At 31.2% G+C, this 23,303-nt stretch overlaps 1 protein-coding gene, 2 non-coding genes and 1 pseudogene across 3 annotated transcripts; 2 read left to right on the plus strand and 2 right to left on the minus strand.

Moving 5' to 3' along the window:
• The first annotated feature begins 523 nt into the window (after window positions 1-523).
• LOC141694774 (small nucleolar RNA R71) lies at window positions 524-630 on the plus strand. The gene has a single exon (XR_012564057.1). It is a non-coding gene; the product is annotated as a small nucleolar RNA R71 (small nucleolar RNA).
• A 2,276-nt stretch (window positions 631-2,906) lies between these two features.
• On the plus strand, window positions 2,907-4,084 carry LOC141691345 (uncharacterized; annotated as a pseudogene).
• Window positions 4,085-7,160: 3,076 nt separating this feature from the next.
• On the minus strand, window positions 7,161-11,286 carry LOC141689419 (uncharacterized). Its single transcript, XM_074493700.1, has 5 exons — window positions 10,259-11,286; window positions 9,381-9,863; window positions 8,908-9,048; window positions 8,171-8,610; window positions 7,161-8,050 (listed from the first exon to the last, which is right to left on the minus strand). The coding sequence occupies exons 1-5, from the start codon at window positions 11,025-11,027 to the stop codon at window positions 7,679-7,681; spliced, it is 2,205 nt and encodes a 734-aa protein (XP_074349801.1). The 5' UTR covers window positions 11,028-11,286; the 3' UTR covers window positions 7,161-7,678.
• Window positions 8,741-8,844, minus strand: LOC141694633 (U6 spliceosomal RNA). The gene has a single exon (XR_012563921.1). It is a non-coding gene; the product is annotated as a U6 spliceosomal RNA (small nuclear RNA).
• Window positions 11,287-23,303: the final 12,017 nt, after the last annotated feature.

Below are 23,303 nucleotides of genomic sequence, written 5' to 3' on the forward strand. Positions count from 1 at the left end.
CGGTTGTTGAAAACTAGGGGGGTTGTAGTGCTTGGCTGGGTACTGCTGATAAGGCTGTTGAACCATATTATGAGCGTTGCTCCAGCTGAAATTAGGATGATTGCGGTTGTTAGGATGATAGGTGGCTGGCACAGGTTGTTGCGATCGTTGGAAGTTGCTCACGAACTGAGCTGATTCACTAGAAATAGCATACTGATCAGTCTCATGGGCACCAGCACAAAGCTCACAGACACTAGTGATTTGATTAACTCCATAATTAGCCAAAGTGTCCACCTTCATCGTCAAAGCCTTAAGTTGGGCAGCTATAGCAGTTGCTGCATCCAACTCCAGAATTCCTGCTACTTTCCCCCGATTTAGTCTCTGGGAAGGATTCTGGTATTCATTAGCATCCATCAGTTTAATTAATTCATAAGCTTCATTATAGCTCTTAGCCCACAAGGCTCCTCCTGATGCTGCATCGAGCATGGGTCTAGAAGTAGCACCCAATCCATTGTAGAAATAGTTTATAAGCATCCAATCACGCATGTTATGGTGTGGGCACTTCCTTAGCATCTCTTTATATCGTTCCCAAGCCTCACACAGAGATTCTCCAGTTTGATGAGCAAACTGAGTAAGAGCATTCCTGATTGCAGCAGTCTTCACCATAGGGAAGAATTTAGTGAGAAACTTTTGAGCAAGATCTTCCCAAGTAGTGATATACCCCAGTGGTAGAGAATGTAACCAGCAGTTAGCTTTATACCACATAGAGAATGGGAAGAGTCGTAGTTTGATAGCATCTTCAGTCACACCATTGAATTTAAAAGTGTCACAGATCTTGATGAAATCCCTGATGTGCATGTTGGGGTCTTCTATAGGAGAACCCCCAAACTGAACTTTGTTCTGTATCATCTGAATCGTGCTTGACTTGGTCTCAAAAGTGTTAGCCGAGATGGCTGGATTGATGATGCTGGACTGAATATCATTGATCTTAGGCTGAGAATAGTTCATCAAAGCTTTAGGAATTTCTACTTGTTAGTCGCTAAACACGCGCTAAAATACACGCAAGTATACGCGTTCGCATGTAGTATAAGATATAAATCAGATTCGTTCCCACAAAGACTGGTTTAGGGTAATTTCAATTCATGCACCTATGCAACAATGATATGATTATTATTCAATGCTAAGGCGATTAACAAATTGAGATTGTTTTTTAACTAAAATTAAGCTAATAATTATAACTAAGAGAATAAGAATGGTTGAATTAATATATATGGCCAACATGAGATTCTAACTTCATTAGATACTTCATTCAATAGCCTTTTCATTCTTAACCTTAGCATGTAATGGTGATGACACTAATCAGATAACATGAAACTGATAAACGGCAACTTTCGTTGCACGAATATCATACTACCAGACATCCATAAAAGAGATAGAAGCTGAATAGACACCAATTATATTTAGACCCTATATGTTTAAAGAATTTGACAACATAATGGTTTAACGCATAAGTTATCTATCATGATTACATAGGGTAAGTAAGATGGTTAAAATTACCTACGAATCATGCATAATAATAACACATGAACCTATGCTAACATGGCAAGTTCTAAATCCTTAAATTCACTTTCGCTTCATTAAGAATTAACACATTATCTTATAAGTTCGCGACGCTCATAAGACGAATACGCACAACCAATACTAGGCTATCATACAATCACCACACACTAAGGCATCGAAATAAATCAACTAAAAAAATCCATAAATAAATCCGTTCGAACCCCACGATAACGATTAGCCCATAATCGGACTCATCATCAGCGTGGATTCCGATGAAAGCATGGTATAATAAACATAGTCTTTATAAACGAATAATAAACAAAGTACAAAATAAGAGTATAGGTTCAAGAATAAGAAAACTAGCATCCAACGTTACAACTTAAACAAAGAATCACAAGTTAAAACTAGGTCTTCTTCGCCTTGGTTAAATTGTGCTAAAATGGTCTTCTTTTCTCCTTCTCCTTGTGCTCTGGTATTTCTCTCTATGAAAACTGAGCTTATTTATGTATATATAGCAACCCCATGCAGAGTAGAAGTCTTTTAGATCAAAAGCCCAATAGAATCAGGATTTCTGTTCTCGACCTGGCGCGACCGCGTGCTTAACCAGCGCGGGCGCGCTGAGTTTCTGGACTTCGGGAACGGGCGCGCGCTATCATAGCGCGGACGCGCTGACCTCTTGTATAAAAATCTGACTTCTTTATTTTCCTTGCTGATTTGAGCCGGTTTTCTAAGAGCTTTTATTCCAACACCTTCCTAACACCAAATTAGCACCAAAATAATGCTAATTCACATGATTACCTAGATAATGCCTGAAAATACAAAAACATTAGACAATACATTAAAACACCAACAACTTGAGTACAAATGCATTAATTCAAAGTTTTACGGAGCATAATAAAGTGTCATAAATACCACACAACAAAATGACAGTTGTTCAATGTAGGAAGTTATCTCTATTGGAATAATTTAATAAAAACCATGAAAGAGAGATGGAAGCCAAGGACAGGGAGATGGAATTAAAGATCATTATGGCAGACACAAGTATAATGACTGAAGCTCAGCTTGAATTGCACGCATCGTTGATTGATGAAATAAGAAGAAAAAGAGCAAGTAGAAACAATCAGTATTGTTTGGTTTGTAATATTTATATTGTAGTGTTTGGCTTCTAGTATTTGGTTTGTAGTGTTTGGCCTTATAGTATTTGGCTTGTAGTGTTTGGATTGTAGCGTTTGAATTTAAGTGTTTGGAAGCTAGTCACTGTAGTGTTGTGATTGTTTGAAAGTCTTTGGAATAAATTCGTTTTATGCTCTACATAAGATCATTAAAGTCAAATTCATTACATATCTTCTTATCAACAAATATACACTATGACAAATAATTTTGATATACATAGAGAGTTTGTTAAGGAGCTGCTCACTGAAGATGATGAATACGAGAAATATCGACTTCATCTTTTTAACAAACTTCACGGCGAATGCTCTTCATCAACACCTCGGAAAACGATATACAGAGACCGTGAAGCAGGCCATGAGCGCATAGTGAAAGATTATTTTGCAGAAAATCCAGTTTATACTGCGGAAACATTTCGTAGAAGGTTTCGAATGGGAAGACATATATTTCTTTGTATTGTTGGCGCACTCTCAAATTTTGATTCATATTTTCAACAAAGGGTGGATGCATTGGGAAGAAAAGCTTATCACCTCTACAAAAATACACTGCAGCCATGCGTATGTTGGCATATGGAGTGGCTGCCGATGCTGTTGACTATGTGCGAATTGGCGAGTCAACTTCCATTGAATGCTTAAAAAAATTTGTTACCAGTATTATTTTGATATTTGAAAATGAGTACTTGCGAAAGCCCAACTCAAATGATGTTCGACGTTTATTAGAGATGGGGGAGGCCCATGGTTTTGCCGGTATGATGGGTAGTATTGATTGTATGCATTGGCAATGGAAGAATTATCCTAAAACATGGCAGGGGATGTTTTTTAGTGGTCACAAGGGGGTTCCAACACTCTTACTTGAAGCGGTTGCCTCTTCTGATTTATGGACATGGCATGCATTTTTTGGAGTTGTCGGATCTAACAATGACATAAATGTTTTAGACCGGTCACCAGTACTTGACGAAGTGCTACAAGGTCGTGCACCGGAAATAAATTATACGTTGAATGGTCACAACTATAATTTAGGGTATTATTTAGTGGATGGAATATACCCAGAATGGGCAACATTTGTCAAAACAATTCCACGTCCACAAGGTGAGAAGAGAAAGTTATTTGCGAAATATCAGGAAAGTCTACGAAAAGATGTTGAACGAGCATTTGGGGAACTGCAGTCTCGCTTTGCAATTGTACGTGGTCCTGCACGGTTTTGGGATAAAGGTGATCTTGCTAAAATAATGAGAGGATGCATTATAATGCACAATATGATTGTCGAGGATGAAAGAGACACATATGCTACTCCATTTGGTCCGCTACCATCTTACGATGATACCACAAATGGAATAGCACAACCAAGTTGGCGAGGAGCCTTTTCTCCCGTATGAAAATTATGTCGAAAGAACTGTTCAAATCCGCGACCGACAAAAATATCGTCAACTACAAATTGACTTGGTGGAACACATCTCACAATTCCATGCTACCCGTCAAATTATCTAAATGTTTATATTTTTAATTATAGTTATGTTGTTCTCTTAATATTTTTAATTATATGTCATGTATTTGAATTATGAAAATATTTTAGTTTTATACTTAAATTTGCCTTTATTAAAATTAATAATTTAATAATTTAGTTGTATGCTAACAAATTTTTTATAAAATAATTGTATGTTAATTAAATTATATATAATTGAGTTTAGTAGGGTCCAAAAATATAAAAAAGTAATATAAAGTAATAAGAAAGTTAGACACTGTGTTGGAGAGAATGGAATACAATTTTTCCGAGGACAATTTTTGCTTAGTTGGCAGCTTGGTGGGGACATAAAGCTGTGGCTGCTCAAAGCAACCGCAATGCTCTTGGACAAGTTTTTATGTTTTGGCCCCACCAACTTGCCACCTAAATAAAATTTGTATGATATCACAGTTGGTCAATCTTAGGGGTGTACGCGGTTCGGATCGGTTTCTGGGTAAAAGTCGAACCAAACCGCGAAGAGCGGTTTTAGAAAATTGTCATCCGCAACCACAAATTGCGGTTGCGGTTAACCGCGTCAATTAAGGTTGCGAATTTGCACTTATTGCGGATCGGTTTGCGGTTCAACCACTTATTTTAAAATAATTAATAATTTGCAAAAAATTAAATTCGAAATATTAATAAATTTAAGTTTAAGTTACGTGATAAATTTACATTGAAAAATAAAATACAAACTAATGCTCCGTGTGGATCAAGGAAATTTAAAACATACAAAAATATGGAGGCGAGCGAAAATAAAAAAGAAAATGATAAAAAAGATTACATGTTGATTACATTTTCCATTTGCTTGGTTATATATCTTATAATGATTGTGAATTTTATGAACGTAGTCCTAACATTAACCTAAGATTAGTTAATAAATGTGTATACTTATTAATTTATATGATATCAAGTAGATTTTTGGAAATATATTTTATTATGAATATATGTTGCGATTTGCGGTTGCGGTTGCGATTTTGCGGTTGCGGTTGCGATTTTGCGATTTTTAAGAATTTAAAACCGCATCCAAACCGCGAATGAGCGGTTTTTAAAATTTAAATCCATAACCAACCCGCGTTTCGCGATTATCCGCAAAATGCGGTTCGGTTGCGAGCAGTAGAGCGGTTGGATGCAGTTGAGCGGTTCGTTTATCTGTACACCCCTAGTCAATCTCCCTCCAACGTTATTATCCGGATTCCTAATTTAAAAATATAGTTTTTTATATTTGGGCTCCACTGATGGATTATTTATAATATAGGTGTTAAAAAAAATTAGGTGTTGTGTTGAGATACTAGCCATAGCAGGTGGACAATGGCTATCAAAGAGTACATGTGATCAATTTTTCAATCTTCTCCTCTTGGCCGAGTTATACACGTCCATGTCCCTGTTTATTGACCTAGGTGGGAAGTGGGCAACAAATTTGTTGCCGGCAGAGTTGCTCCTAAAATCTAAAATACGAGGCCTTGATTTAAAAAAAAACTTAAATATATATTAATTGAATTAAATTTACTTACTATTTTATAATTAAATTTTAGTGATATTTTTATGTAAAATTCTTTTTATATTATTGATTATTTTTATATCAAATTTTTTTGTTTGTTATAAAGTTTAATATTATATATATACATATTTTATCAAATAATTTAATAATACGAACCAAAAATACTATTTTATGTAAAATTATTTGCGATTTTATCAAATATTTACAAATATCATTGTGTTCCAAAAAGGTTTGCAAAGTATGATTTTACATAATAATTTGCATTTTTTGTTACATTTACTTAAAATGCTACTATTTTAGGTTACAAATATGTATGCAAAGTTACATAACATATTTTCACAAATTCGTGTTACAAATATAGTTGCAAAACTTATTTTACAAATATTTTTTAAAAATGATAGTCTTTTTGTGATTTTTTAAACTTAGGTATTGATGAAAAAACCACTTAATAATGTTATAAGCTTAAATTCAACGGAATTTAAAATAAAAACTTTATGTATTTAGAAGTAATTATTAATTGAAGTTTAACACTAAATTAGAAGGAATACAATTTTTGTGGCCTTAAACTTTTTTAACAATAAAAAGTTATATTTTTGGGGTCTTAAAATATAAGTATGAATACAATTTTTTAATTTTTTTTAATTATCAATTAAAAACATATGTTTAAGACTAAGTACATGAATTTTGGGGGCTTTACATGTCTTACCTACCGCCTAAATCACCTATGGATAGGGCCACAGTGCACACACGTATCTAATGTAATTAAAACCTACAATTTTGCTCCCCTTTATACCTTCAATTCTATATTTTCTTATATGTCACTCAATTTTATACATTTTAAAATATATTAAAAAATAGAAAAATTTTATAATATAAAAATCAATTATATCATGCACTTTTTTCCACTATATCCATTTTATATTAATTAGTCTCATCATTTTATCAAATTTTTAATACTTTTTTCACTTTCATCTCACTGTCTATCAAAAATAATATTTATTTAATATTTTTCTTATTTTCCGTATCCAAATAAATTTATATACAAATGACTGGACCAGTATACATACAGTTAGGAGTTAAGTTGTACAGGTACTCCCATTTTGTGTGGAGTGCTGAGATCCACAATCATCTTTCATAAATATTAATATTTTAATAAAAATTATGAAAAACAAATGAGTAAAAAATTATAAATCATATTATTTTATAATAATTATCTAGTTTGCAGAACATGCATCTTTATTTTGTAGGATATACATGTTTTATTTATAAAATATAAAATATATAAATTTGCAAGATTTTCTTTTGAATAATGTTATTTATATAAAATGATTCGGCAAAATAATATATTCCTGTAATATTTAATATTTTAATTGTAAAATGTAGCTGGACTCTACTCCAGAAAAACACGGACCCTACAAAATTTTCTTTCTTCTGTACAATATTTTTATCAATTTGGAATTTATTAACACCAAAGTACACGTTAAGAGGAACATAGATCAATACAACAAACTAATTGGATCATCAATGATGCCAAATCGAATTTGATAGTAAAGCATACATTTTCTAGGCAGGGGCCTGAACTGAATGTAGAATTAATCTCATCAAATAATCCAAATACATAATTGAAGGTAAAGAGGGATTCAACAAATACATCATGAGTATGTGGATACATAGATTAGTACAAGCATATAAATTCAATACATCATCAAATTAGGCAACAATGAATTGGCTAGTGGAGCATACCATTCTTAGGCCTAAACAGATGTCTGGATTTCAATGTTGTCCGAATCACATCAAAGAGTAAACGATATTGCAGCCCAGCAAATAAAATAACAGGAACACCAGCTAATACACTGACTAGTACAGGAATCCATTTCTTACTTTCTGCGTAGAGCAGGAAGAAGCTCGCGCTGAATGCAATCATCATGGTAGCAATAGAGATGAAAAGTGTGAATAGTCCAGCCATCAGTTTTACAGGTAAAGATACCAAGAAATCGTTTCTGTATAACGTGCAGTAAGGATAGCCAAAAACATAACCAGAGAAGCTGAGGATGTGCATAATGCTATGGCGTCTGTTACCACAAACACGATGAACGCACTTTTATTCATGAGTAATGGATTCCCCGTGTTCTGATCGTTACCACCAGGTAAAGTAAAAGCACCTGCAAACATAATAGTGGCTATAAGTGCAGCAACAACCATGCACTGAGCAGCTGTTTGCTTCAGCCATTTTTCTCCTTTCTTCATCAAATCCTCGTGCTCTTTAGTGAATAATGCTTGTGGACTTTCTCCTCGATAGTTCACCTTCGTTCTATCAACTGAATTCAACCTTGTTTGTACTTCCTATTTCGAAATTTCAAGTCATTATAATATCAAATAAAAATTTATAAAAATTCGAACCACCTAGCTCTCGGCAAGTGATAGAACTATTCTTATTGAATATAAGAAGCACAGATTATGTACCTTAAACCACAGCAATTCTCTTTGCATTTGAAGAGCAGCTCCCGACACAATATTAAGTCGTTCTTGCCCTGGCAATCTAGCAGCTAAATGTAAAATATTTTCTCCAAAGTGGTCGATTGTCCCCAGCTTCGTTGGGCCAGTCTCATGTAATAGGTTGTAAACATTCTCCTGACGATGCTTAACCGCAATGTGAAATATTGTGTGTTTCTTGTGATCTTGGTTCCATTCAAGGTCAGGACACAACCTGAAGATCTCGGTTATGAATTTATAGTTGCCCAATCTAGCAGCTGTAAATTGAAGCCCTTCCACATTTCCTCTCTCTGACTTTCCAGATATCTCATTCAGCATGTTCTCCTTTTTAACAATTTCTGTCAACATTATCCTAACTATTTTAGCCGCTTTAGAGTTATCCAGCGGTCCTATTCTTGATCTAGGGAGTACTGAAACAAAAAATATCAATTATTCAAAGGATCATTATGCATTGAAACTTAAAAGTAAAAACTGAAACCATGTGCTTCTTTACAAACAACAGACACACGGTGCATTTGTTAATCTAGGATGTTATAGTTCAGAATCATGGATCATTTATCAATTTGTGTGTTACATCCTTGTGCAGGGGTCATCATGCTAATCTTGCTTGTACATTCCAGTTTTATCGAATGTCCCCTTCTGACAATTTCCAGTTAAGTACAACAAGACAATATAGACAAGACGTTTACTAGGTAACAAAAACTTACTCATATATACGAATCTTCGAATGAAAGGTCGCAATGTTTCATCAAATGCAGAGGGATTGTAAGCTAAAGACCTCAGCGCAAGTGTGTCGATTGTCGGCAACCTATTTCCCTTGCATTTATCATAGATATCTACTGCAATATCTGCAAAATTAACAACTCCTAAATACAACTGTGTACAAATAAAATATTAATAACAATCCTAAATACAACTCCTCAACATTAATAACTCGTCTTGATCTATCCTGAAAACCTGAAATGTTTAGAATAAATGTTTAAAAAAAAAGCAATTTAAGAGTTTAATGATATATTCCATAAACATGTATCAAAATATCAAGACAAGTAGCCAAGCCACAGTCACACCATAACAGAAATGGACCAAAACAATCCAGGAGTAAATATATGAAAATGTTAGAAGATGCTTAAAATTAACTTCGTAACTGTGTTAATAAAAAGAGAGAGTTTTAAAATTTTACCAAGTAGGCCAAAAGTAATGCAAGATTCGAGTATACGTTTTATCTCCGAGTCATTCCAGCTTTGATCAACCTGCAGATCAGTCTTGAAATAAACATGTCTAACCATATCTTTGTCGTCGGATAAAACCGCATACATCAATGGTAAGTCACGGTTTTTACGTATCTTTGTAAGCCCCTTATTCCTGTTCAGCAAAATGTCAACCATTTCTTTAGAGGAAGATAATGCTAAAAAGAGAGCTGTCTCCTCTTCTATGTTTTGAAGTTCCAAGTCCTCAACTTCCATCCTGTCCACTAGCTTTTGAGCAAACTGAGTGTGTTTTGTTGATGATACAACGTGAAGAACAGTATCTTGTCTCTTTGTAATGCTCATGTTTATCACCTCCGGATGATTGCTTAGAATTTCTTCAGCCATTTGCCAGTTGCCTTTAATCGTGGCATTGTACAATGGAATACATATATCCACGTAATTTTCCCTTTGTTCCTCTGCACAAAATTTTCGCTAAGCGGTGTTAAAATCTCCATATTCATTACTTATATTTTTTTTACATAACTTAATTGTATAGATGTTGTATTTCGTTAAGTTTATGTAATCAAAGCTTATATGTTAGATTATCTATAAAAAAACAGAAACTTCATTTTATTAATTTCATCGACTCAAAAACTATATCAATTGAGAGTTTATTCTCTATCGTCCCAGATTGCACGTTTGACTTTGGCTCAACCAGAGATTTTTTGAAACACATACTCAATTAGTCTATAAACCATATTAGTGAAAAAGAAAAAAAGGATCAATTTCGGTGATGATCTCAAACAAAACTTTGCAAGTTTTAGACTTGTAGCCTGTAGGTGTAAGGAGTGATGAAAGTAATACGACTAACCCCAGAGGTAGAACGCGGAAGGCCTTCTGAGAGCAGTCCGCTGCCATGGCGCTGGTGGGGGGTGCACTGGTTGTGCAGAGGGTCGAAGCCGCCACGGCATCGCTTGTTTCTTCCCATCATTCGCATTATGTACTAGTTTATCTGCTTTCAACTCTGTCTTCTTTGGAATCTCCAGCTCCTCCAGTTTCCTGGGTTTCTCCTGGCCCTTTAGCTTGGGTAAAGGCGGAGCCTTCGGCACTGGCTGCACATTAATATCAATAACAGAATCTTCACCATCAACGGTAATTACGAGTTGATCAACATCCCGCCCCAGTGGTGATATTCGAGGAGGCCCAAAATATTGTTGATTATCGTAAACATTTTGATACGCAACAAATTTTTCGCCATCTAAAGTAACAAGAAGTTGATGAACACCCGACTTAGACGCCCACATTCGGCGCGGCCCCGGTATTGGCATATTATCATGAGATATATTTTCAGTGACAATAATATGTTCAATATCTACGGTTATAGAGAGTTGATGAATATCCGGCCCAAACGCTGACATTCGTCGCTGTTCCATCGGATCATTGCAGTAAACATTTTGAGACACAACTAAATCTCCATCTACTGTTACCAAAATTTGATGAATACCACGTTTAAACTGCCACAATTCCTCCGAATGCTGTGCTGATGCAGACTTTTTTCGGAATGTCGTTGCTGGCAGCGACGATGGATAAGGCGGCTGAGGCATCTGAACAGAATAATCGCGATGTTCTGTTTGGGACATTTTTCATGTATCAGAAATCACTCACTGACGAAACGTGAAACGGGCATGCAAACAATAAGGACAAGTACATGCAACAAGAGCCGGAAATATTAGTCCGTGTGCGCTTAAGTTGGCTCTGATACTTGGTTATAAGAAAAATGTGAGCCGGAAGTGTTTTGATAGTTGAGCATATTTTTGTATTATTCCTGAGTTAAGACATTTTCCCTGCTTTTCTTAGACATGATGTTTCAGTACTCTCGTTTTACGATCGAGTGTGGATTGGATTTGGTTGAGCTTGAGATCCATATCTGCATTACTGCATCTATTTAATGATACCTCCACGTTGACTTTGACTTTATAGTTGATAGCATTTATTGATTTAATTTTATAAAAATACATTATACATGTGTTTAAAAGGTTAGAAAAACTAGTTCCTAATCCGCGAAACGGGTCTGAAATTAAAAAAAAATCAAATTAGTATTGATAAATATTTGAAATTCATAATTAGTAAAATTAAAATTGAAATTAAAATTTTAATATCAAATATTAAATTGATACTTTTAAAGAATGAATTTGATGAAAATGTGTAATAAATAAATGTTAAATATTTAGTTAAATGTTCAAACACATTGTACAGTAGTTATGAAATTACACGTTATTATTAATTTGATTTTTTTGTGAAACGAATTGTATAAATATCTTATGAATCAAACATATTTGTATTTTAAATTTAATATTACTTAATATTACTTGATTATTATTTTTTTTAATATAATTTATTTAATATTACTTAATTTTTGATAAAAACAAATTGAAATTAAAAGCAAATAGATGTTATTTTACCTAATGAATCTAAATTCAACGATATTTTCTTAAATTAAAAGTAATTAGACGATGAGATGTACAGTAACAAATAGTTAAACCAATAATTTTAGGTTTAAACTAAAGATAAATATCAATAAATTCATTTACTTCTACTTAATTATTGTTAATAAATGATTTTTAATTTAAAAGTAAATCGACACTCGAATAGAAATTAACTAATTAAAAACAAAGTCTACTGAGAGTAGAAATCAATTAGTGTTAGTAATTCAAAATTAATAGTATAAAAGTTTAAAAAATAGTTATATAATTATTTAGTGAATATTAAATTAATTTAAAAGTAAATAAATGTTAGTTAAATTCTACTTAATTAAATTGAAACACAATTCATAAATTAAGTTTAAAAAATTAATTTGAAAAGAGATCGTAGAGTACGTACTTAGACGGGTCTTTCAATTTAAATGTATATAGATATCGATGTGAACAAAAAAGACCCAACATATAACTAATGAAACATGAAGTTGAGGGAGAATATGACTAATGTTAATAAATAGAATTTAATTAAGAATATAATTTAATTATAACTATACAAGAATAAAAATAATAATTAAATATTAAAATTTGATATTTTTGTAACAAACTAAACATGATTATACATTTATATGTACTCATGCACAACTCATTCCAAGCATAAAAAAATAAATGTGAAATCAACCTTATCTGTATTTGAAGAATTACCAATTAATCCTATAAATTACTCCGTCCGTCCCATTAAATTATACATATATATAGGGTGTGGTACACAGATGGAGGTTAAAAAAATAATTTAATGAGAAAAGGAAAATAGGTAAAGTGATTAGATCAATTAATTTTTAATATATATAATAATTATAGTATAATAAAGTACTGAATGTAGTGATTGTTGTTGGTTTGTATATTATAACACTTTATTATTTTTGGAACAAATTGAAAGAGATGTTCCAAAAACAAAAGTGTAAGAGAATAAATGGGACAGATGGAGTAGATATTTTTATCGGGTTTAAGAATCTCAAAATTAATCGTAGATAATTATTTAAATTTAAGTGATTTTTCAATATAAAACTAAGCCTATTTTTATAAATACATGGAATTTATTCTGTTATTATGAAAATATAATTTAACTTCTACATACAAAATCCTAATAACTTTAGATAATTTTGTTAGAGTTAATTTTAAGAATTTTTTTTGTCATTTTTATAAAGATATCATGGATGCCAGAGCATGTCCACTACAGAAAATATTAATAGTGTAGTTAAATTATTTTCGATGCACTAAGTAAATTGATTATCTAAAATATTATAAAATAATTGTTAGTTAAAATTTTTGAATTTGTAATGTCGTGTACTTCAATGGTATGTAGTAGGTAAATTTGAAAAGGAAAGTATATTGTATAATGGACAGGTAGTAATTGATTTGAAAACCCTACAATTTTGTTTTGTTTTAGGTGGCTTCTGATTCTCCAAACCTAGCTAACCCTATATTACTTTAGCAAAAACAAATACCAACATGTGATTTTTTATCAATACTTACTTTTATTAAATTGAATTAATGATCAACACTTCGAGATACAATCATGTCAACCAGTGAACCCCGCTCATGAACACTGCCAAAAAGTACTATTAACATGTGATTTTAAATTTATCGATTCGGGCTGCTAACAAATGTTCTTCCCTAAAACAGGTAAAGAAATCACCCATCTCTTCAAATAGCAATGTTTGGGCCAATATTGATTTGTCGAAACAAAATGACGACATTATTGTGACGTCATAGTTTCCTTTGTTGCTGACTATATATAGTATTATTTTTTAAGTCAGGAAGAAAAAGTAACTAGTCAAAATTGTCAAAGAAAATACTAATAAATTAATAATATAAAATACAAGACAGAAATACAAGAGGAGGACAGAAATACAAGGAACATCATTAAAAGTCCAACACAGTCACGTGAAGAAAATGTACTAGAGGACAAATATGAATTTGTTAGCATCACAAAAATATTAAAATTTACGTGTGAACGATATATTTTTGACTAGGGGTTTGTCTCCGCTCTTGGTTTCTCAAGGTTTACTTTTCCTTTTCAGTAGGTTTGAGATTTTTTATATAAATTTGATACTGTAGAAGAACCTTACAAAACGATTGATACAGTGGAATAAAATAATATTTCAATAAAAAGAATGTGAATATTCTAGTACTTATCTACTATCGAGAAACTTTCTATCACCAGAAAAGTTATCATATGAGAGAGTTTTACATAATAGAATTCTACTTTAATTAACCTCTTATAAAAAAATTCTGTAAAAATAATTTCTTATAAAAAGCAGGCAAATTACGTAAAAAGTTCTCTCCTTTTTATTTTACTGTTAGAAATCGACCGTCCTCTTAACTGCTAAATTCAATCTCACCCGGATGAAATTAGTGGCTATATTTGATCACGTTCACTTAAATTTAGCTTCTAAACTTGACAATATTCAGGGGCGTTTGGTAGAAGGTATTCAACAAAGGGAAAGGGAAAAAATTTGGGTTATTCCTTTTGTTGATGTTTGTTTAGTGAAAACAATCATTCCCTTTCCCTTTTTTTAGTTGTAGGTTTACCTTTATTCCTCAAACTCCATTCCCCACCTCCCACTAGGTATTTGAACACCCTTTCTCACTTTTATTTTCTTATTTCAATTATAATTTAAATCTTGGACCAAAAATATACATCAGTATGCAAAATTAATTTTAAAAATTAAAAATATTTATAATTTAGTTTTTATAAATTAAAAATAATTTTGATAAAAATTTATATGTTAATTTATTAAAAAAGTTAATGATGCTATTAAATAATTAAATTTGTTTATTTATTATAATGTTAATATATTATACTGTTATAATATAAATATATTTGACTATATTGAGATTGTTTAATATTAAAAAATAAAAAATAAATGTAATCATGTAAATTTTCATTCCGTTTCCGGATCTGAACCAAACACGTAAAACAATTCTGGGTCTTTACTTTCCTTTCTCTTCCTTTCCCTTTCTCGATTTCATTACATTTCCCCGAGATGAACCAAACGCCCCCTAAATATTTTAACCCCCACATTTATCTTCATAAAATGCTTTAATAATAATTAAAACTATTTTAATCATTATTTCTTTTTCTTAACTATTTAGAAAAATAATTCTCTCTCTCATTATTCATCAAAAGAAACATTCTTTTATGGTGTGACCCTGTAGGTTCAATATTATGTCGGTCGTAGAAATAAATAATAATAAACTTTTTATTAATTATTTATATGAATATTAAAATTCACTAAATATAATTAACTGATTAATTATATTTATTCTACATCGTGAGTGATGCTTCTCAACATATCGCGACTATCCGGATAATATGAATTCACTGCTTAGAATATCAAGAACCTGTCAGTGACTAGTTACCGTACAATGAATTCCTTCTACCCTTATAATATCCCGATTAAATACAAGGCATGGATCTTGTGTCAAGCCTATCAAATGTAATCATATGATTTCTTATTCATAATGCAAAGTTCATATTAATGCAAATTAGAAACTCCTTTCTAATTTCATACACTCTGGCCAGAGATTCCAGAACTCGCATACTAAGAATAACATAGGATATTCTCTTCCTATACTGGAAGGGGTAGATCCTCTATTGACGTTAACTATCTCTATACACAAATCCCTATGCCCAGAATAGACCTAATGGATGTCCTTGAGACTAAGGACTAAACCAAAGCATAGTTCATTATATATAAGATACCTTTAACGATCTCAAGTCTAAGGACACTTGTACAACTATCACTCAGTGAATAACTATTGACACGTGAGTAATCTCCATTAGTTGTTCAATTTATCAAGTCATGTTCAGTGAACTTATTCCCTAATAAGCACCTACATACCAGCTATAATATCACCACACAAATGCCTATGAGAACAGACATCCTCCTGAAGGGAGCAAGCATAATATGTACCAATCTTTGCGGATCCACTAACATCCGATTAGTTATCCTATGATCAGGAACTGTTTAAGTCCAGAGTTGTCATCTTCTAGATCCCATTATTATAATCTCATTATAATTCTAGAAGCTTTACTCTAAACTATGGAACATCATATTTAATACACTTTAAATAGATAAAGCCCATAAAAATATAACAAGTCTTTTATTAATTCAGAATGAAATCAAATAGGAATACAAGAAAGTTCTTCCTAACTCATCATACATGATTGGATTTAGGATAAACACTTTCAAGATTGTCAGTGGAAACCTGCACTAACAGGGAGCATCTTCATACGAGCACCGTGGAAACCTAACTGTAAATATTATTATTTGGGGTGATATTCGCTGAAGGATTGCTAAATAATATTTATATGTTTGGGTTTATAACCTTTAAATATAAGGACAAAATGACAAGAGTCATTTTCCATAATGTCTGTCATTACAAATCATAAATGATGCAGACACAGTTAACATTTAAATAAAAGGAATGTCGGCTTGGATTGTTTCTCCGATACATATAATCGAATAAATCTAACAATGATTATTTTTATTTTAATTACTGTAGGAAGTACAATCAAACTAATCATCTGACCATGTGGATTATGACAGATTTCTGGAGTGGATACATGGACCTTGGTCCACCGTCCAAAATTTGCCCGCAACAATGAATCATGTACCTTATCAATTTGTCGACACCTTTATAGAATTACAAGCAATTATTATTTAAGTAATCTACATTTGTATATCATTTCTCCTATTATAGAGTTCTTATTTATCTATCTACCATTTACTGCATAAATAGAAAAATTGTTCAAAGATGTTGGGAAGATCCTCAAGGATTTCACCATTATTATTTTCCTGATGCCAGTTTCTTACATGAATTAGAGAACAGGCTAATTACGTTAGAGCTTGATTACAACCAAACTCAGCAGCGAGAGAAGCATGAGAAACTGTTTACAAGTTTAAACGAAGACCAACTTCAGGCATATACTTCTATGCTCAGCAGTGTCACAAATAATGCTGGTGGCGTGTTTTTTGTATATGCTTCAAGTGGCCTTAGGAAGACGTTTATCTGGAAAACACTATGTTGCAGACTACATAGTTTAGGAAATAATGTGATTCACGTGGCCTACTCTGGAATTGCAGCTACGTTTCTTCCAGGAGGCAAAACCGCTCATTGCAGATTTCACATTCCGCTAAAACTTGACCAGTGCTTGGTTGCAGGTATTACACATGGCTTAAAGATTGGAGAGTTAATTAACAAACCAAGAAGTAATGAAGAATATAAAAAATGATGTATAGGATAAATATGGGGGAAATAGTTGACAAGTCATAGTGATAATATGCTGCGGTTTAGCAGTCTGAAATCTTGGAAAAAATGCAGTTTAACAGTTAACAAAATTGCATAAGGACAAGCGTACATTGCTTTAAAAACTATAAGGAAGACTACTGACAAATATTTAGAATCAAAATAGTAAACTGCAACTAAGTAGTAGCAAAATCAGGCCAAAATGGTAAAAAAAAATATAGCATAAACAAGGATTACCAAATACTACTCAACAACTACTATAACAAAAGTTACTTCATCTGCCAGCAAACTAAGAACAACTACATCGTTAACTTTCAGTCCGTCTTCCCGCACAAATTTGTTCCAGCCGGCCGAGAACCTTCTCTTTCCATTAGTCACGTTAATTCCAGTGTTCCAAATTTGCCCAAATCTTCTATGATAGGATGCAGGGTCCCATCAATTTACTACAAAATTATTGTTTCCAATTCATAATTTTGGGTATTTAAGAATCTTCCACTATTGTCCACACTAAAAACAATATATTGAAAATTTACCAATTCGTTACAGTGTGTACCCACATGAGATTTCATAAGAGTAAATGCAACTTCTTCAATAATGTTTTCGCCCATTTTCTCAAGTCCATCTTCGATATTGTCGTCTCCATCACTATTATCAATAATATCAAGATTATCTATGTGATTGTATTCGGTCTCACTATCATGACCATCTTTATCATCACTAATTTGGACAATTATATCATTATTTAGTTCTTCTCCTTCTTCTGATATTATTTTTGTGTAATCTATGCAATCCACGTTTGAAAATATAGTAATAAGATACATTATGCTTCATTATATTATTATAATGATATATTAAATTGTGTAAAAACTTATAAAGTAGTTGAATATTCTTTTTTTCGCATATCTTTCATAAACCAATGCCCAGGTGTAATATCAGGTCTCGAAGATATTAAATCATATTCCACCTCCATCCCATCGCTCCTGTAAATTCTCATCCTGGCTTTATGATTTTCATCAATCGTGATTAAAAAGGTATCACGTCTCTGTAGACTATATTACTTGAAGATTTTCCCACTTTTCCAATACCCTGTGTCTTTTTTATACGATACTGGAAAAATAATATATCTGCAACGTACTGTATTCGCGTTGGAAAGCATATGATCATAAAATAGACGAACCAGCATTGGTGGAATCTGTCAGGTAACAATAGTTTAGAAGACATTGTAGTACATATTTTTGAAATAGTAAACTAAAAAATTAATGTATGTACCAAGTCAACTTACAATTTCTTTGTAATGCCACGTATGCAAGTGCATTACATGTAAAAAAGATGCAGTCCTATCTTCAGTTCCTGTTCAAAAGATATATACTTAAAAAGAATCATAGATGTAGCATTAATCATCTATTCTCATATAATGAATATTATTATTACTAATAAAGCACAAAGGCCAAATATTACCTAATGACATTTCATGTGGTCGAATATCATCACTTTTGAACAGACAAACATGAACCAGGTGTTCGTCCAATGAAATAAGTGAATCGAACACAAGAATGTCAAATATTTCCACTCTACTATACCTCGCGATTTGTTTCCATCCATTACCAAAATAACAATCATTGTGGGATTTTTCAATTTTAACTTCCCAGGTTTTATACAGAAAACACAATTGTATTGTGTCCCCGTCTTTCCATTGTCCATATAATTCTAACATTTTTTTCGGAAATAGCTGTATCAGTAAAATAATCAAAAAGTTAAACATTTATAACACAAAAAAGATATAAGAAAATATTTATGTATCAACCAACCATTTTACTTATCCATGGGCCAATATCAGATGGGCGGATGGTATGTTCGTAAAAACTTAATTCCCTTCCAATTACGCTAAAACCACATCCTCGCCTTTTCATCCTCCAAATCATCCAAATCGAGAATGAACTCTTTTTCTTTTATATTATTAGGTATATTCACACAATTTTGTGAATCACAACCAGAATAATCTATTGCTAGACCAGATGAATTATATATCTCAATAAAGAAATTTTCACCTCCAATATAATTCAACAATACCGTATACATTTGTCGGACATTATGGCTTTTCATAAAATTTTCAAATCCAAGTAATTTTTTATTATCACTATCATAAAATCCTTCACAATTAATTCATCATCTGCAAATAAGAAAGATTTGTCGAGGAAGTTTGGCACAAAATTCCATGGCAAATGGTTTTGGTACTCTCTGTCATCAATATATACGCAAACGATCAATTTCACATTTATATTAATTGTCAACGACTCTATATTGAGTATTGTATTACATACCAATGAACCAAAAGAGTTATGTTCACAAATTCCGACTAAGAAGCTTTTCCTCTTAGCTTTAAGGCCTTCTTCTGTGCTTGATAAGCGACCTTGCAAAAATTGATAATATTGAAATCATTACATAATTTTCAAAAAATATGTCAGAACTAGGCTAACTAGGCTAACTTTTTATTCATCCAAACATCAACTTGGAGTATAATGTAGAGGTTAAATATCACAAGCAATGTATAAATTATAAATAATAAAATAATTTGACATTACTTAGCAAAAGATTGTTATGTAAATCATATTAAATTATAAATAATAATACACAACACATTATACTATAACTCTCCAAAAGTGGTGATGTAGAATATATGTATTTTTGTACTTTCAAACTAAGTACAAACTAACTTTCATCATTTTTGCACGAGAGAGATGGTACAATGCTAAACTGTGACTTGCAACAAGAGCCAATACGATGATATTTTATATTAATAGAACTTATAATCTAAGATCATTTTACAATGCATCTTGGTTTTTGTAGGATTTTTTTACATTGTATCTTTCGTATTTATGCAGCTTACTTAATTGTTGCAATGATTTTCAATCTAATTAAATGAATATCTTTATGAAGATTTGACCAAATCGATATATATATATATATATATATATATATATATATATATAGGTTTTTTAACATATTGGACAGTTTTAGGTAAAATAAGACAACTAATATATTTATGAACAATACATTTTTCATATATTTAGCTTACTTAAATCTTTATATGATTTTGTAGAATCACTGAAAAATCTTCATGAAGATTTGTAATGAATCAATCGATATCTTTTCAAATTTAAAAAAAATAAGATCTAGAATAACGAAATTTGTAATTTACATGCTTCCTTGAAAACATGTGTTTGTTTCCAAAGTTAAAATAAAAAAAATTAAAACTGATAAACTATTTTTCGGATACGCTTTTATTTTTAAAATATTTTTACTCGGATTCTCAATAATCATTTGTATAATTTATCAGCAATATAAAATAAAAAGAAATAATTATTTTAGCTTCTTTCTACAAACTAAATAAAGGAAAGTTTAAAATTACCTAGGTATCGCTTATCAACTTTTCCTTCCTTTTGTATCTATATCTATCAATCATAAATCATTACAATTTCATCTTTTCATATCAATCAATTAATGTAGTGAAAAAACAATTAAAGATTATGAATCAAGTTTTTGACCAAACATTAGAAACTCCTATAGTTGTGATTTTGTACAAGGTCATCGTTAAATGACATAATGTTAATATTATTACTTTTAGGTTCATATTTTTCACATAATAATTTATAACTTATTAAAAATTATTGAACTTTTATATTTTTAAAAGCCTCAATAGCAGTAACCAATTTCCCTACATCAAGATATATCTTAATCCTGATTTGGAGGTGGTAATAATAATGAGAGAAATGTGTTTTATTATAAGTTATGTTATATTAATATTAAATATTAAATATATTAACTTAATTTATTTATTTTTACTTTTAAATTACAATTATATTGTTTATACATTTTTTTGTTAATACCTTATCATGTTTTTTTGTTTCAGTCTTGAATTTAAAGGATTTGATGGACCGCTTTTTGCCGAGTGAAATTATTAGTCATCATCAAAGATGTTAAGGATTTAAAATTGCCAATATATTCGATAAAATATTAAGACCGTAGTATTTTTAAATGCGTAGTGGTATTGGATATTGGATCTTTTAACCGGTTCATTGAATATTTGTGGTGGGAATTCATAAAGCATTATAAATTTTATTTATATTTATTAGCAATTTATCAATTTTATGTCTTTCAATTATTATACAGTAATGCACGCACAATTTATTTTAGTGATGTAATTTCACTAACATAATTAATTTAAAAATATTTTTAACAAATTTAAAATTTTCTCCATGTACATATTTATAATCGTAAATAATTAAATATAATTATGTGTTTCAACATACTAATTCAAGTATCAGACACCTATGCCACTCTTTGCATTTTTTTAACAATACAAAGGTATGATGAATTTTGCGATATTGCACTAAAAAAATTTAAAAATAAATTTTGTATATTGCAAGAAATTCCCGTGTGCGAAGCACGGGCTATATTACTAGTTGTTACAAAATGAACTATGAATACGGAGTTTATAAGTTACATTTAGAGTTACAGATAAATGGATATATGTAATGAGCCTAAATATATTTATTAGATTAACTTATTAGCATGTACATATATTTTTTAATCGGGTTGGGTTGAATTAGTTTAAAAATTTCGAAATCCATATCCAACCCAATTAAACCGGATTGACATTTTTTAACCCAAATATGTATCGGGTTGAAAAAAATCGGGTTGGATCGACCGAAATAGGGTCGGTTCGGATTGGATTGGTCGGGTGGCCAAACCGTGTACACCTCTACCTCAGAGCATCTCCAAATCCGTGTCTCCCCTCAGCATCTTCAATCATGAATAGCCCTTAGCTAAAAACTGAGTTGACATACCAAAAATAAAAAAATATAGTCAATCTCTTTAAAAAGTCATACTACAACCATACCCATATAAATATAACAAACCTCCTATGGATGACTATATTTGTCGATCCGCTACATGTCTGTAGATAATACGTAAGAAGATTATTAGAGTGATATATTCTATTTATAACAATCTAAAATATTATTAACATACTATTTTAAATTATAATGTCTTACAGACCCAATTTAGTCAACCATTACAATCAAACTCATTGGAGATGCTATCAGGTTAGATAAATATATTCAATTCACATAATTGAATAGATTATTCATTTATTTACATATATTGAATTAATAACCTTTATTAATAAGTGAAACCCCTTTTTAAACGGTACTATTAATTTGGTTTCAACAATTTTTGGTACCACTAACTTTTGGTTTCACTTATTCATTCATGTATATCTTATAATTCTACTTTTGTATGTCTTTTAATTCTACCAAACTTTTGATTACACCATGTATTCGTGTTATAATTCTACATGTGTTATACTTCTACATGTACATGTATTATGATTCTATTAAATTTGGTTTTATTTTTTTTATCTTATACTTCTACATATTGTATGATTATATTAATTTTAGTTTTATTTTTGTTTCTTTATACTTCTACCTATTAAGTTTGGTTTTATTTTTGTTTCACCCTTTTGGCTTTAAACTTTATATTTTTATTCCCTTATGTATTGCTAATTCAATATATTATATGTGTTTGGTTTCATCAACTTTTGATTTACCATTTTTGAATTTCATTATAACTCTAAATTTATAATTTTTATTCCCTTTTTACTTCTACATGACTTATAATATTAAATGTATTATTTAACCCGTTTTTTAATTGCAATTCTTATATTTGATTTTAACTTAAATGCGGTTTAACTTGGTTCATGTGATTTGGAGGCTATTGCTTGAGCCCGTAGGGTTTACCCAGTGCGTACCCGAAGGGTAGCGGCTGCGATTACCTACGATAAAAAAATGTTGTACTCAATAATTTGGGTTGGATTTTTTAAGTAAAATTAGAAATTTTGACATGACACTTATATTATTATAATTTTTAATAAATATTTAAATAAATTAACTAGATCCGTATTTCGCACAGATTATCAAGTAGTTTATATGATTATATAAATATAGTTGACTTGTTAAAGACTTATAAGCCAGTAATTACCCAATTTCGGATAATAGAATACACATACATCAACGTCAAATGAAAAAAATGGAAATACGATGAAAAAACGAAATATAAACAATGTCC

The sequence above is a fragment of the Apium graveolens genome, chromosome 10 (genome assembly GCF_009905375.1).
Source record: "Apium graveolens cultivar Ventura chromosome 10, ASM990537v1, whole genome shotgun sequence".
NCBI lineage: Eukaryota > Viridiplantae > Streptophyta > Magnoliopsida > Apiales > Apiaceae > Apium > Apium graveolens.

Bases quoted from the DNA above. Each gene is read 5' to 3' on its own strand.
- LOC141689419 (XM_074493700.1), bottom strand. From the start codon at position 11,027: ATGTCCCAAACAGAACATCGCGATTATTCTGTTCAGATGCCTCAGCCG. The intron at 9,049-9,380 runs GTAAAATTTTAA...TTAATTTTGCAG, and splicing joins CATTACTTTTGGCCTACTTG to ATATTGCAGTAGATATCTAT. The intron at 8,611-8,907 runs GTAAGTTTTTGT...TTTTTGTTTCAG, and splicing joins TCGAAGATTCGTATATATGA to TACTCCCTAGATCAAGAATA.